Source organism: Ammodytes marinus, assembly GCF_949987685.1.
Source record: "Ammodytes marinus genome assembly, chromosome: 20".
Classification (NCBI taxonomy): domain Eukaryota; kingdom Metazoa; phylum Chordata; class Actinopteri; order Uranoscopiformes; family Ammodytidae; genus Ammodytes; species Ammodytes marinus.
In genome coordinates, this window is record NC_137224.1 from 19,175,281 (window position 1) to 19,191,622 (window position 16,342).

The window sequence follows — 16,342 nt, forward strand, 5'->3', positions numbered from 1 at the left end:
GACACTAAGGTGGAGGTGTATAACATAAATATAATTGTACAATTACACAGTGTTTCTCCTCATCATAAATAGTCACTAACCACCAGTTTACTCAAGCATCAAACTAACAAATATTGTTTGTGGTTCAGTAACTTAAGAAACAAATACATAATTGGAATTTCAGTCGAACATTTGAAGATATTTTGCCCTTTAACCAGGGAGAATTTTGTATTTAAAGGTGCTGCAGGGAACTTTCAGTTTGTGTTCATTCTTGCACCCCTTTGGACAAAACTGGTAGTGTTATAACTACTCCAGCTGTTTTTTTTTTTACCTTTTATTTATACAGATAATCCCTTGATATGGTAGTCTCATTTACAAGGTTCACTTCACACACATTCCGTTTCCATTCATACACCAATAGCAGTAGGTCTCGTTTGCTGTCACGTCATTTATGATCAGAAGGAAAATTAGAATGTTTCAGAAATATTTAAAAGTTCCTTTTAGCACCTTTAATGTCATGTTCTTGTCATATTAACATAAATATTTCTCCTTTCAAGTTATTTACTTAAATTTCTTTATTTGTATTACATTGCTCAGAATAATCAGTTCGGTTCACAGGGGAAATCTGAAAATACATTAAGTTTGGTTTAGCTCAAAAACTTATAGGAAAAAAATTGTGATTTCCATCATAAACAAGTGGAGATTTAGTGTTCTGTTAAATAGTTCTGTAAAAGACTTTGTAGATACTGGTAGAAAGTCATCTGAAATGCTGAGTACTGTGAGCCGGTTAAAGGATTCATGCACATCATTTTAATTCTAAATTTCCTCCACATGATGGCAGTGTTTATCTAAACTTGAGCCATTTTCACCTGGATCAGCTTTCTAGCTGTTCAATTTCTGCAAGGTTTTGTAATGTGCAATATTAACAGTTGGTTTTACACACTTTAACTTCAGTCAGGAGACCAGATGGTGGAAACAGGAATATCTGCATCATGCATTGCACATAACCAGAAGTCTGGTATTACAGTATATTTCTATACTGTCAAGCAAATAACTACTCGTTTTAAACCTATTTTCCTCTTTACATTTCATTATCTTTCATGTTCCTTTTTGGATAAGAGCGTTCTCATGGGTAGAAGGGAAGAACTCAACACATCAAGTTTTCTCTACAAGGCTTTATTTTATACAGACCCTATTTACAAAACACAAAAAGCCAAGACATTTCTTTACAAAGGAATACAAAGACGGAAGCGGGAAGGTTGAAAACAACCCCTCAAAGTTAACAAATTGACCCGTTCCACACAGAACACAAGTGCAATCTCTATTACAACAGAGAGCATTCAAATGAAAAATTTAAATGAAAAACAAGTCGGGAAGCACATTAACTTTCCAGTGTGAAAAATACCAAAACATGTAGAAATAACAGTTCAGATATGGTTGGAGAATATGACCAATTCTGACTGAAATCAGTGATGCAAGGAGTAAAAGTATTTCCACAAAAAACTCTGGACAAATGTGGCAATCCAGACTTTAATTTGAACTCAAAATTACTTAAATTTGAACTGTTCAATAAAAAAACCCAATAACAATTTTTTTCCCAAATAAATAAAGACTAAACTGTTGAATTTGGTTAAAAGGCCCTATGTCTACGGATGGAACCACAGCTTTCCCTTTTTTTTGTCAGAGTTGGACAGTAAAATAATCATGGGTTTAAGCCACAACTTTCATCTGGGATGTACGGTTACACAGTATATCCCATTGTAAACTGATACAATGTATTAAAATGGCTTGTAAGAGTTTTAGAGGTTCCTTGTTGATAAGAGATGCCACAACACAGTATGCACCTATTGAGGCCTCCTGGTGTTTCCAAAGAAGAAGGAAAAAAGACACTGCCAATTTACAAGCATCAGAAAACACAGCCAATCCTTGGTGATAAATGTGTCCACCAAAACGTAACAGTTATCACAATCTAAATTTGCTCATCTCCCCCCGAAGCAGAATATTGTGAAAACACTAAAATAATCTAGAAAGTATAATTTTAGGTTACAACTATTTACAGTACATGCACCAGTGGTTTCTACAAAGCGTTTCTGACTTGTATTTATGAGTCAATGTTGGCGACCTGCAGGGAGCAAAGCAGTCGTCCTACTCAATGACAGAAACAGCACCGGTGTGACACAGTGAGACGTACACTGATACATGGGGAGCATAATGTCTATGTGGCTCCGTGCTGCTGGTTACTAGTGTGAATGATACATGATACGTGAACATGGCTTCACCATGCCACAATTAACCCCTGAAGAAGTGTTATTGAAAGAGTCACAGACCAGAAAGTTGTAGAGGGCAAAGAAAAGCCCAGCTCTTCACATAATCGCCAACACAATAATATAAATTTAAAAGGAAACTTATGGGTTTCAGAGTTGAAATCGTGGAAATAACTGGAAACGCCTGAAAGTCAGTTTATTTCTACATTAGCAACATTTTGCCTAATAATGTAGTCTAAGCTATTGCTTGCTACCCAGTACAATCTCATACAAATTAAAATAAAACCAAACTTTCTCCAACAACAAAAAAACACATCACAAATGATCTCTTTTGGCCAAAGGCATACAGACATGATAAAAGCACACTCTTTAGAAGAGAAGCACTGAAGAAGCACTTGAATATCCTCTCGCACTCGTCTCACTCACATGGATGGCAAATAGAATTTATTTTAAAAAAACTTGCCAAACAAAAAAACAGATATCGGATCTTTACATGCTACTGTCCCGACAACATCAGTTAGGCCCTCACACGTGCTCTCCTCTTCATCCTCTTCGTCATCAATCATTGGTTTGATTTATTTATTTATTCTTTCTTAAAGAAAAATGAATAAATCGATGGTTGTTTATTGGTCTTCCGGCCCCTCACTTGAAAGAGAAGAGGACAAGGATGAATGACAGGGAAGGGAAGGAGGGAGGTCAACGTTAAACAGCACCAACACTATTCGTGAGATCACATGGTTCTGCTTTTGTACGCAATAGATGTGTTGAGTAGAATACTCAACCAAAAAAAGACTTGTCCTGATCATAGACAAAGACTATAAGGTGGAAGTCCATACACATTGAAGTGTCAAGTATTTAGTACAAATATTTACATACCAACTCAGATTCTTTGGTATCTGTAAGTCAGAATATGTGGCTAACCTGATGTGTGAAAGCAAAGTGCTTAATGATGTGCTGTCTGCTATATTTACTGTTTGGTTTATTCAAGTTTTTTTTTTAGCGTTCCCTTACAGTGGTCCAAATTTGGATTCGTAGCGCCCCGCCACGTTCTTGTAGCGGCCGCATTCCTTCCTAAGGTCAGCAACCTCTGTCCTCAGCGCTGAGTTCTCTCGCTCCAGAAAAGCTGCTCGCACTGTGATCTGGTTCTCCTTTAACCTGCGGGCGTCACGCGAGCGCTTGGCCGCCACGTTGTTCTTGTTCCTCCTCATCCAGTATTTGCCATCCTACAGAGACGGAGAAGGAAGAAGCAGCAGGGTTGGACAGATTAGAACAAACACAACACCAGACTCTGCTGTGCATTGTGAGCTGGCTGACAGACGGGCTCAATTCTGTAGATAAAGGTCCCATGGTCTATTTCTGATTTAAATTCCAATGCCTTTACAGAAATCACTTGGGTATTGGAAAATTTGCAGATAATTACAATACTAGAGCTGTGTCAAAATCGATATCACGATATATCGCGATACTTAGTTTCGCGATATCAGTATCGATTTTTATAACTAAAAATCGATATAATAATACATTTTATTTATGTGTTTTTTTTTTTGCTTTTCAAGGCTTTATTGACAGTGCAGAGAGACATATATGAAATGGGGCAGAGAGGGAATGCAATGGAGAGAACAATCACGGGTCAGATTCAAACCCATGTCTGCCGTCAGGCCTGAGCCTCTAGGATACTGACTATTGAAGTTAGATCAATTTGGTTTATAAGAATACTTAAGATTCACTGTGTCAGAAAAGCACACTGATGTGTTTTCATTTTCAGTGTGTCCTGTATAGTTAGTACAAGAGTGAATTGGATTTGTTATTTTGATGTTATGGCAGCTGCAGCAGTGTTTGATCATTTGCCAAAACCAAAAAAAAAGAAAAAAAATAGTAAGGAAGTTGTGAATTAAATAGTTTTGACTTCATATGTCTGTGCAATTATCAATATATTGTGCCGTTATGTTTGACAAGACAACTTGTTTATGGAATATTGCAATATATCGTGATATATCAAGATACGCAATATATCGTATCGTGATACGTATCGCGAAGTCCTTGACGATACCCAGCCCTAATCAATACAATAGTTGGATTCCATTTCTTAACAGAAACTGTAATTTATGATGATGTCAAACATCCCAAGATTTCTTTTAGCACACTTTGAGGTTGCCAAAAAATCCATTCGAGTCATACAGCGGAACACTTATAATTCATTATTATTGGCAGAAGTTACAGCGTTAAGTAATTATATGAGCCAAAGGCACATGGGAAATATTTAATAAAATAACATTTCCAGATTGGACCCCTTCAATACTCTCAATATGTTAATCAATTTTTTCTTTTTGTCTTCATTGTGTCCCTCGAACTAGAAATCTATATTAGACCCCAGTGTATTAGCACCTGAACCCATTAGTTCTTACAACAAATACTGCATTACAGCTGTTAAAGATGTGAGGCTTATTCTGCTACTAACTCGTTGAAGTTATTGAAACCAGCATCCTTATAGCAAACTTGAACTCTACACCCAGCTTGTCTTATGTGGCATTTTTTTGGCAAGTTAAAAAAAGAAAAGAAAAAAGGGTGGTAGGATGGCCTAGAGGAAAAGTGGACGACCAGAGGTCGCTGGTTCGATCCCCGGCACCGGATATAAGGGTGTTATGCCTCGTTTCCACCGAGTAGAGCGGGTCGGATCGGAGCGGTTCGGTCCGGGTAGTTTGGTTTTTCATTTGCCAAAAGTTGGGTAGGGTACGGTTTAAGCGCACCTAACCGCTCTGAGCCGCTCCTAATCTCAGTACTCCTCCGTTGGGGTACTAGCCGCCTGAAAGGGTGCCGAAAAGGCGGAGCTACACACTGCCGTCATTTGATTGGTCGAAAGAATCATTTCCGCCATGTGTAGTCATCTCGGCAAGAATGAAGAGAGTCTTGTGTTTTGGCGAAAATGTGAGCACAGCACTGTTTATTGTGTGGTGTTTTTCCTCGTCAATAAATTAATCAGTCGGTTACACTGTGTCCCACTGCTAGTCACGTAGCTGCCGCAGCCAGCATTGTTCGCTCACTGTCTCTATGAGTTGCACCGAGCCGTCTCTGTGTGTTTACGCCATAGATAGTAGTAAATACACGCTCACAACAACATGGGGGGAATAAACAAAGAAGCGGCTGGTTTGACCAAGCAAAAACGAGAGAGTTGGTCGAAATAATCATTTCCGCCGTGTGTAGTCATTTCGGCTAGAGTGAAGAGAGTCTTGTGTTTTGGCGGAAATGTGAGCGCGGCACTGTTTATTGTGGGGTGTTTTTCCTCGTCATTAAATGAATCAGTTGGCTACACTGTGTCCCACTGCTACAATGTCACGTAGCTGCCGCAGCCAGAGCTGTTCGCTCACTGTCTCTATCAGTTGCACCGAGCCGTCTCTGTGCTCACAACAACACGGGGGAATAAATAAAGAAGCGGCTGGTTTGACCACAGTTGTTCCACAGCCCGATAGTTTGACCCACATTCTGGCGGCGGCTATTGCAGTCCAGCCTAAACCCCGCCCTACCAGTAAGGGGAGGGTCGGCGGTGGAAACACCACCGAGATTCTTAAAAGTGAGCTGTCCCGCTCTGAGCCGCTCCGACCCGACCCGCTCTACTCGGTGGAAACGAGGCATTAGTTGTTAAACGAGTGGTGGCTGGTATTAAGTCCACGGTGACCACCATCTCTACCATTGTGTCCCTGACCACTGATCTAGTGATAAGTTATGAACCGTCCAGAGCCCTAAGATCGTCTGGGACAAGTCTACTTACAGTCCCCAGAGTTAGGACTAAACAAGGAGAAGCAGCTTTTAGTTTTTATGCACCACATATCTGGAACAAACTCCCAGAAAACTTGAGGTCTGCTGCAACTCTCAGTTCTTTTAAAGCCACTACGAGTAACATTGCACGTTGGCGGCCCCTTTGGACAAAATCGGTAGTATTTTTACGACGCCCACTGTCGCAAAGCTGTTTTCTAGCTCGTGCCAGGCGTGCGAGTGTGAACTGAGAAGGGCGCAATATAGTGCATGTCCCCTGCCGAAATGTGTTTACTTGAGAGGGGATATGTTAAAACACAAATTTCAATGTAACCCTTGACTAAAAAAGTAACTTAACTTTACATGGAACTAGGGTTGCAAAGGGGTGGAAAGTTTCCGGTAAATTCCCGGAAACTTTCCACGGGAACTGTCGCTGGTTGTTTTTGTCAAGATTATGCTAAAATATATTTTCAGTCTACAATGTTTGCTAGGACTGAAATAACATAGTTAGAAGGATTTAGTGCATTTGGTTTGCTTTAAATTTAGGTAATTCCCGTTTATTCCCGTGGAAAGTTTCCAACTTTGAAAATTCCCGAAATTTTGCAACCCTACATGGAACAAACTTTGCACAAACATAGTGAAATAAAGTGCTTCAGTCTCGGCTGGTCTCTCTCTCCTCTCACCTTGGCGTCTTCAGGCACGTACACCTTCTTGGCCTTCTTGATCATAGGTTGAGGCTTGAGCTCCTCTTCAGAGAACTTGTGTTTGCGAGGGTTAAACAGCTCTCCCCCCGGCACACTGGACAGGACCAGGTCAGTGGGATCAGGCTCGTAATTCATATCCACCTCAATCTCCTCAGGGTCTAGGGGATCAGGGCTCGCTGGGTCCTCTTCAGTGGTCACCTCTGAGCACAGAGAAAAACTACTGAAATATGAGACAGCTGCACAGCATACTGGAGGTCAGTGACGCCGTCTACATTAAGAATTCTTATTATAAACATTTGGTTTGTTACCTTTACAAACAAATTGATTCACGTGGACATTGGGTTTGTGACTAGAATTAATATGGTTTTCTCTATGCCTTGATTTATGGCTGGCTAATTCCCTTTCACAGGGAATTAGCCAGTTTCTTCACATCACTGTGTATAATCCCAAAGTCAAGCTACTAAGGTAAGTACACTTTATTTATTATCCCTGTAAGGGACTATTTGTTTTACAGCCAGTTTTACCACATGGGCTATACATGGAAACTGGTGTCTGTTTCTGTGGGTCTGTCAAACCAACACCAATGGCTTGTTTCAGGGCTGATTAACATTCTGAGATCACTTTGGAGTCACAGAAGATCTGTCTGAAATCTGTGATAGTCAAATAATTCTACATAATTGTAAGATGGGAAAAGTGGTTACCAAGATGACTGAGAAAGACTGAGAAACCCAGTCCATTTGTTTCTTAATGCTGGCCTGTATCACAGCCTTTAATTCCAAAAATGATCCACCTTTAGTCATGTCACTTTACACTTGGGAAACTTCCCAGGTTGTAAAATACATCTTCAGCTAGGGTTTAGTGAAAACCTCACTCTCCAACTTGCTCACTCACCTGCTGTGACATCACAGATGATATCAGAGTCAGCCCCTGTGATGATGACCACTTCTTCCCCACACCTTTCCAGTTCCTGAATGGGCAGCAGTGATACTGTGGTCAGGCTTGCTGGCTTGGTAACCTTTTTCTTTGGGGAGGGGGCAGCGTTGCCCTTTAAAGAGCCATCGTCAGGCACAGTGGCAATGCCGTTCTCCATGAGGAACTCCTCGAGGTCCATGTACTCCAGGTGGAAGTTTTCCCCGTCATAGGGAATGGTTTTGTCCCAGATAGCGGGGGTTAGGGCGGCTGAAGGACTCATGTCATCACTTTCTCCGACCAGCTCACCACTATCTCCCAGAAACAGCTTTTCCTTATCGACGTCTGAAACACAAGAGAGATACACAGTCAGATATAAGAGACAGTTTACACAGAACTTGGCAACATGTTCATCATTGACCCGTGATCAAAAAACAGCTCTGTGTCTTGAGTAAAGCACATTTGACAGTATCCTTTTAAGAATCATAATTTTTTCTCCAAAGAATCCCCAAACAGAAAAAGCCCCCAAGGCACCACACCCTAGGCATCACAACATTCTACATCTGCTTCAGTTGACAACAAGGTAATCCCTACTGCAAACATCTAAACTTTGCAGAAAACATTGTGGCCAGCGTTTGAGCAATCTGAACTGCTATTTCTGGATGGTCCTCAGAGGAATACAATGCGAGTTTTATGACCATACTGAAATAAATGGGCGATTAATTGAATTTCGATTTCGGTTACAATTTTGGCTTCCCTCGATCATGAAAACAAGATAATCGTAATGAAACGGTTATTGTGCGGCACGCCGGGTCATGTGTAGTAAATGCAGCGCACCCTTCTGTCTCCACCTGCGCTCCGCCCCGCCCGAACACTGTCGCTTTCAGCGATTCCAGTGCAATTGTTTATTCAGCATAAAGTTAAAACGCTCGTCCAGGATGTTACACCGAAACACAAAAGCCTTGCGCCGCGATTGAAGCAGCGTTTCACTCGGTGAAACATGGTGTGAGTGAGACACTGTGATGGCGGTGGATAACGGTGTCATTCACTGTGAGAACTTGCAGGTGTGAGCCGCCGCGCATAAAAGCTCTGTGGCTTTACGGGTAAAATGATAGTCGGGGATTCCTGCACGTTAACGTTGTTGAGGGGAAAGGCTTCCGCTTTCTGATTGCATTTCTCGAGCCTGAATATATTGTGCCATGTCGGCAAACTATCTGCGCAAATATACAGTGAGACGCACCCCCTCCGTTAGTTTCAGTCTACAGACGAAAAGTTACAACCAGCACCTAAGCATGGACTTCGTTTAAATAAAGCGTCTAATTTTTATGATCAGCGCTCTGATGCAAATTCTGAAGTCTGAACATTATGGTGTCAGCTGTGGTGTAGTTTTTTTTACAGCAACTCAACGTGCACTGCAAAAAAAAAGAAGGGAATAAGTCGATCTTTTTGTAGATTCATAGCCTTTTATAAGTCGAAGTACAAATCAATGAATGGTTCACAATCACATCCCGAGTAAAATATTAGTTTTACTCTTAGATTCGAAGGTTTTACTGATTATTTATTTTGTGTGGCTTTTTAGTTGTAGGCTATGTTTGAGGAGCACAATTGGGAGTTTTGTTTATGTAATGTTGAAAGAATTGGCAGAATTTTCATTTTGGTGCATCCCTACAATTAATAATCGTCTTTAATAACCGTGATTACAATATCAATCAAAATAATCGTGATTATAATTTTTGCCATAATCGAGCAGCCCTACATGTAGGTATGAGTAGTTTCAACTGAAACTTCCGAGTGCAAACCCATAGCCTACAGTAGGCCTATGTGGCGCAACGTTGAGAGGGCAGAGGGGAACTTTCTGTCAACAAAACCGCATTTAAAACCAGTGGCGTGAGTAGAATAGTCTAGATGGTTTGGAGGGTCTGGTTGCGTTAACGCTCGAGGCAGTCTCAGAGCAGGAAACGTATTGACATTTTAAAGCATTAGTAACGGAACATATGTATCAATGATGATAACACTAATGGAAGTAGCACAAACAATGCTGACATATGTACAAGCATACGCACAAACAAATGCAATAACAAGTAAACCAGCAATTGACGCCATTTGTAGCTGTAGCAAATGCTTTGAAACAGTAAAACAAACACCACTGCTCCTTTGATAGTGATTCATAAAGCTTCAAATGCCTTTTCCGCCCTTCAGCTGCACGTACCGTCGTCGCCGTCCAGTATATTCGGCGGAGGCATTTCCATTACTTTCTTCAAAACCACCGGGAAAGAACTCGGTGTCCCCGAGGTTGATTCCATTGTAATGAGAAGTGGCTGTACAGCCATTTTTGCTGCTTGTTGTTAACGTAGCTCAGTAACTGCTTCGCAGTTTTCCCGTTTGCTCGATGTTGTCAGCTTTCCTTCAGGTTTCCCCGACGTCCCAGGCTATCTCTTGGGTTTTCAAATCCACGCTAAAAGTGAAAACGACCGATAATGTCGAGGGTACCCACGTCCTCAGTTAATTTTGTTTAGGCTATCAGTCAGATCTCGGTAGCGGTCTGGTCGACAGGTTATGGAGTTCAGAATACATCCCACCTCCTCGCCCCAAAAATCCCGCCCAGTCTCGCGGTGATTGGCGGTTTTTATGAATCTTAATTAAGTCGTTGGAGCCAATGAGCACGTCGCTTATAAAAAGTAGCAACTACCTGTGCTCTCATTGGTTGACCGTGTTATATATGTTACAAAACAGAGAACGTGTCGAGCAGCGAACAACGGCATTTATCCATACATTGAAGTGTTTTTGTTGTCATTTTAAAACCGTTTCACATTGTTTGCACAGGCAAACGCTAATGAACCGGAGTGTGGGGTTGAGTTAGGTGGGTTTAGTTAAGGGTCAATCATTTAATGCCTCTGCACTGCAGTGCCATAGCATCATAAAGCCTAATTAGGCCTATACACGTTTGATGCTATCTAAATTCATTCACTCTTCAAACTTGTGTCAAAACATTGCCTTACAGTAAACAAGCATACAGGTAGTCTACGTGGGTCCATGTTTCTATATAGGCCTACATTGTATGTTCCATATGCTGCTTCTCAAATAGCGCTCACGTGCAAACCCTCATGCAGCTGTAGCGCTTATGTACATTCTCTGTGTCCAATGGAGCTGTGCTACACTATCTATGTGCTGCACACACGTAGGCATAGGGCGGGCCGCAGTAACGGGCAATGCTGAGAAGCACCTTGAGTTTTAAGCAATGGTTTTAAGTTACAGTTTTTATGGGTGCATGCATTGCTGTGCAGCGAACATACAGTGCTGCTTGAAAGTATGTGAACCCCTTGAGCCTTTTTTAATTGTATTTATTTTAACCATTATTAATTCATTTTTATCAATGCCAGTATTTTTTATATGAAATAACAGATGTTTGTTTATCAATTCAACATTTTTCTTTTCCGGAAATCAATTGTTAAAACAGAAAAAACAAATGATTTACAAACTTTGTATGTGAAAAAGTTTTTGAACCCTGCGCTGCATTGCTTAAATCGAGCAGGTAAACACTATCAGGTGGGGCAAATTGAGTGATGAAATGGACCATTGTAATGAGAGATCTTTTGGGAAGAAATTGGGCAGCACTAGATAAAACAGTGATAAAACCATGTCAGTTTAGGCCCACCAAAGTGAACCCATACAGGTCAGACATGCCAAAAGGGAAAGAAAATGTCAGAGGATCTCAGGAATAGTTGTGATGTTGCACATTTGTCTGGGGATAGCTGTAAATTAATTTAAAAAAAGTTGGAGCTTAATCGCTCCACCATGAGGCAAATTATCTACAAATGGAGAGTTCTAAGCTGAACATCTGCCTAGAAGTGGACTTCCTTCCAAAATATCCACAAGCGCCACAAGAACAATGATTTTTCAGTTAAAACTTAAAAGCCAACCCAAACATTACAGCTTGTGATTTGAAGACCTCCATTGCAGCATCCACAATAAGAAGAAAACTCAGTCAAAATGGATACCACGGGAGGGTTGCTGAAGAAGCCTCTGCTCTCAAAAAAGAACAAAACCGCTTGTCACAACTTTGCCAGAGAGCACCTGGAGATACCTGAAGTCTTCTGGAAGTCTATTCTGTGGACAGATTAGTCAAAAATGTTACTGTTTGGTCATGACCAAAACCGCCATGTTTGGGAAAAAACGCAACTCTGCCTACCACCAAAAGAACCATCTCCCAAGTGAAGAATGATGGTGGCAAATGGTCTGCACATCAGTAGATGTAAGGTTTGGGTTGTCCATTACCAGAAAAATCACTTTTCTTGTGGTGCTTGTAGATATTTTTAAAGGAAGTCCACTTCTAGGCAGATGTTCTTCTCCCTCTTAAAGTTCTCCATTTGTGGGGGCGCCCTTAGCTCAGTTGGTAGGGCGTCCTCCCCCGGGCCCGGCCCAGCAGCAGACCCGTGTTCGATTCCCGCCCGCGGTCGTTCTCTGCATGTCACTCCCCTCTCTGCCCCATTTCAACTCTGTCTCTCTGCACTATCAATAAAGCATAAAAATGCCCAAAAAATATCCCCCCCCAAAAAAAAGCTCTCCATTTGTAGATGATTTGCCTCACGGTGGACCGATGGAGCTCAAACTTATTTTAAAATTAATTTATAGCAGTCCCCAGACTAATGTGCAACATCACAACTATTCCTGAGATCCTCTGACATTTTATTTTCCTTTTGGCATGTCTGACCTGTATGGGTTCACTTTGGTGAGCCTAAACTGAGCTGGTTGTGTCTCTGTTTTATCTAGTTCGGCCCAATTTCTTCCCAAAAGATCTCTCATTACATTGGTCCATTTCATCACACAATTTGGCCCACCTGATTGTGTTTACCTGCTCAATTTAAGCAATGCAGCTCAGGGTTCACAAACTTTTGCATACAAAAGTTAGCAAATGATTAGTTTTATCTGTTTTAAAAATTGATTTCCAGACAAGAAAAATGTTGAATTGATAATCAAACATCTGTTATTTCATATAAAAAATACTGGTATTGATAAAAATGAATTAATAATGGTTAAACTGAATAAAATTCCAAAAGGCTCAAGGGGTTCACATACTTTCAAGCAGCACTGTAGCTCCCAGGGCCAAAGATATGCATCCTATAGACTTGCCACGACAGCACAGGACCTGTACTGGATCATTCTCACCATAGCTTCATGTGGTGATGCAATATGGCTGTGTTACATCTGCTCCTTTCACCTTCAAACATGAATGACTGTTAGCCTGATCAATCAAATATAACGTTATATGTATATATAATATTAGTCCGGTTCGACCTGGGTTTATCTTATCATATTAAATGTTCAAAAAAACATGGTTTAAATGGAAGAACTCCCATTTTTCTTTGACCGATGGAGCCATTTGACTTGAGGATGACAGCTCAAATCTTCTGTCTAAAGTGATACTCTTTATTCTGTATGCTCAACCATGAGGGAGAGGGCGTTTTCCTCATGTTACTTGTATGTGCATGCATACACAAACATATGTGTATGTAAACAAAATATATAGGTCAGCTGCTTCAGCTAGCCACACCCAGCCTCAGTGAAAGTATAGTTGGGTTCACACCACACTGAACGTCACCTTTGTCCTCCAATGAAACACCACAATGTCTCAAATAAAATCCTAATGACAAAACATTCACCACAAAAATAGAGATCTTGGTGACCACTTAACCACTTCCATTCAACCTTGAATTCATGAGCATTCACCGTGCGTGAATGTGAGGTGAGACAGAAACATCCTCTCACTGTTATTTTTGCGTAAACACACTTAGCTAATGGGTGCAGATGTGTCCGGACACAGCTGTCCCTTTTTATCTCCTGTGGCTGCATGGCATCAAATTTGATCCGTCTACAATTCCATTAACCTATCACTGTTGATAAAAAGTGAATGGATTTCTCGACTATACACTGACTGACTTCCCCTTTATGTGAACTAGAAAAGATTGACATGGTCATACCGTATGTAAACATCCAGATGTACAAACATACAGTAAGAAAGTTATCAGATTACTCATTATGACACCCAGTGAATGCAACCTATACACTCAGGGGGAACAACTAAGCCGTGTCAGATAACATGAAGCAACGTGACTCTCAGTGGAATTACTTCTCCGCTGGTGCTGGTAACACAACACTATCCAAAAATAAAGCACAAATTGAGCAGTACACACAAACCCACACGTTTGAACTGATATTTTTTTAAGTGACGACACGCATTGACAAAATACATTCCCTAGTCCCTTACCCTCAACAAAACCATAATGACTACATGCCTAACCCAAACCTTAATTCTCACCATGTGCCTTAAAAACTTAGTCTGATCTTTCAAACAACCCTTTGAAAGTCTGTCCTAAGGTAAGGACCGGCAAAAGTGTCCAAACTCCTAATATAAGGTTAAAAAGTTCTCACAAAACTGGTTTTAAATATATAAAGTTAAAGTTATAAACTTATGGGAGTTCATTAAATGAATGTAACACTAATCTAAAATAATGAGATTTATCCATAGGATTTATCCAAACATTGGTCCACAGATTAAGGCAAAGGGAGCCATCTAGTGATCTAATCATGTATCTAACACCCACAGCAAATTCTGTGTTCTGAAGTGTTCAGCTGCAAGTGAAGGGATGGGCTGTGTGAAGTTGTATGTCAACTAGAGGAGGCGAAGATGGCACCGTTGTTGGGTATCTATAGGCCTATACTGTTGCAAATTAGTATAGATTCGAAACTAGTTTTAGGTACCGATTAGTAGGCTGTTTTTTTTTGTTTTTTTTAAACTTTTTTGGAGAACACGCCATACACACACTCAGTTATATATGTTTAAAAAAAAAAAAGTTCACTCAGTAGCCTACTGAAACATCAATGATAGGGAGCACTGTTCTCCTAGGCCTTTATCTGATCATCACATCCCAGGACCATGATTTGTTCGGGGGTCAAATAACATGTGTTCTATTCATTTGCTGTTATCACACGCTGACACATATGCTCATGATAAAGCTGTCAGGATAACATTGTTGTTAAAAGTTTGTTTAGAAAAGATCAAACGGGATCCACCACGAAAATGCGGAGATAAGTATAGGGGTTTTAACTGTATAGCATAAGCCTAACTGACGTTTGGGAGTTGGCAGTGGGCCTCCATTAATTAACAAGTAATGCACCTTAAGTCATCCCAATGAGTTACTTCATACTTTTACTCCAGTAGGCTACATTTCATGGGGAATATTGTATTTATTTTTATCATAAAAACTGTTTTAGTTATGCCTACTTCAAGATTCAGAATATAAATGCAACATGTTAAGATATAGGCCTATATATGTAGCCTATATACAAACAATTATTATATCAATATAGTAATAATCTACATTATTAAAATAAGTTCCACTTTTACCAGCTGCAACATTAAGGTGACACAATATATAAATCTATAAATAACTACAGTAGTAGGCCTACAGTCTAATTACACAAGGACATAGAAATAGGTTCGAAATGGGCCATTCTGCACAACGAGCTTTAACTTTTGGTAGGCTACATTATTTTGATTACTTTTGCTACTTTCACTCAAATAAGGAAGTAGGTCCCTGCAGTCTAGACGCTGGCACAATGCCCATATTGAGCTCAGCTGACAGGGATTATATAAAAGAACCGCTGTTATTTGCGGATACTTCGGAAACCTTAAGGCCATATATAAAACTAACTCATGAGTTAAACTGAAGCAAAACTCATACATCAAGACACCGATTTGACATCCTCTTACCATTGTCAATTTCGTCAAAGTTCGGGAGTTGCTCTAGAAGAGTCCTGAAAATCTCCGGGATCTCTGAAGTCATGTTTTTTTCCTTTTCAATTGCAATTAAATTGAACAAATCAGCTGGTCAGCAGCTCACTGCAATGCAAGAATACAATGAAAAGAAAGCACACGATCCAGGAGGAAGAGTGAGGATCACACGGGCATGAAAAACTCCATCAGGTGTCAGGATTATGAAAATTTCAACGGGGTCACCACAGACAGTATATAACTCACATACGCAATCTGCACAAGTTACTTAATACAACCCGCCCCTCCGCCACACGTCCAGCCAATCAGCAGTGTGCTTTACTCGCAGGAGTTGACAGAAAGAGTGCGATTGGTCAGGAATCGTGCCAATCTCGAGTTGCGCGACCGGATTACTTTAAGAAAAAAAAAGGAAAATAGGTGACCCTAAAACTAGACCGTTATGAAATACAGCGGGTAATAAAACCCAGAATGAATAACAGAATGGAACCACTAGCTGTGGCTCAAAGTCTATGTAGTAGGCTACACGATAAGGAACCGAAAGGGTAAGTTTTGTTGCAAAAATATCACCAATACATTACAAAAAGCCTATAGGGAAGGAATTCACAATATTTAGGCTAAAAGAGTCAACTTTTACACTAATTTGCGCCACAACTGGAGTAATAGGCCTAATTAGGATTTTGACGTATGGAGAGTAGGCCTACAGGTCTAACTACTTACAATAGTATCGGCTAGTTCTAGAGCACGAGGCAATAACTAACAATCACACGTGTGTGGATTATAGGCTACTACGACTAATTAAAATTATGGAGGGGAGAAATAAAGACAAGGACTTAAATTCTCCTCACCTCTGGATTGAACAGAGAAAAGGCTCTAAAACCTTGTGGAAAGTCCAGAAGAGGGAAGGCTGCAGCTGTAGTGGCACATTAAAGTCCCTTTATTTTCTA

At 40.5% G+C, this 16,342-nt stretch overlaps 1 protein-coding gene across 2 annotated transcripts; it reads right to left on the bottom strand.

Moving 5' to 3' along the window:
• Positions 1–1,145: 1,145 nt before the first annotated feature.
• tefa (TEF transcription factor, PAR bZIP family member a) lies at positions 1,146–15,638 on the bottom strand. 2 transcript variants are annotated; one of them, XM_080048684.1, is made up of 5 exons: positions 15,378–15,638; positions 7,589–7,951; positions 6,677–6,897; positions 3,255–3,466; positions 1,146–2,888 (listed from the first exon to the last, which is right to left on the bottom strand). In XM_080048684.1, the coding sequence occupies exons 1-5, from the start codon at positions 15,448–15,450 to the stop codon at positions 2,867–2,869; spliced, it is 891 nt and encodes a 296-aa protein (XP_079904810.1). In that variant the 5' UTR covers positions 15,451–15,638; the 3' UTR covers positions 1,146–2,866. The 2 variants fall into 2 exon arrangements, with proteins under 2 accessions (XP_079904810.1, XP_079904809.1); XM_080048683.1 differs by lacking the exon at positions 15,378–15,638 and adding an exon at positions 9,816–10,152.
• Positions 15,639–16,342: the final 704 nt, after the last annotated feature.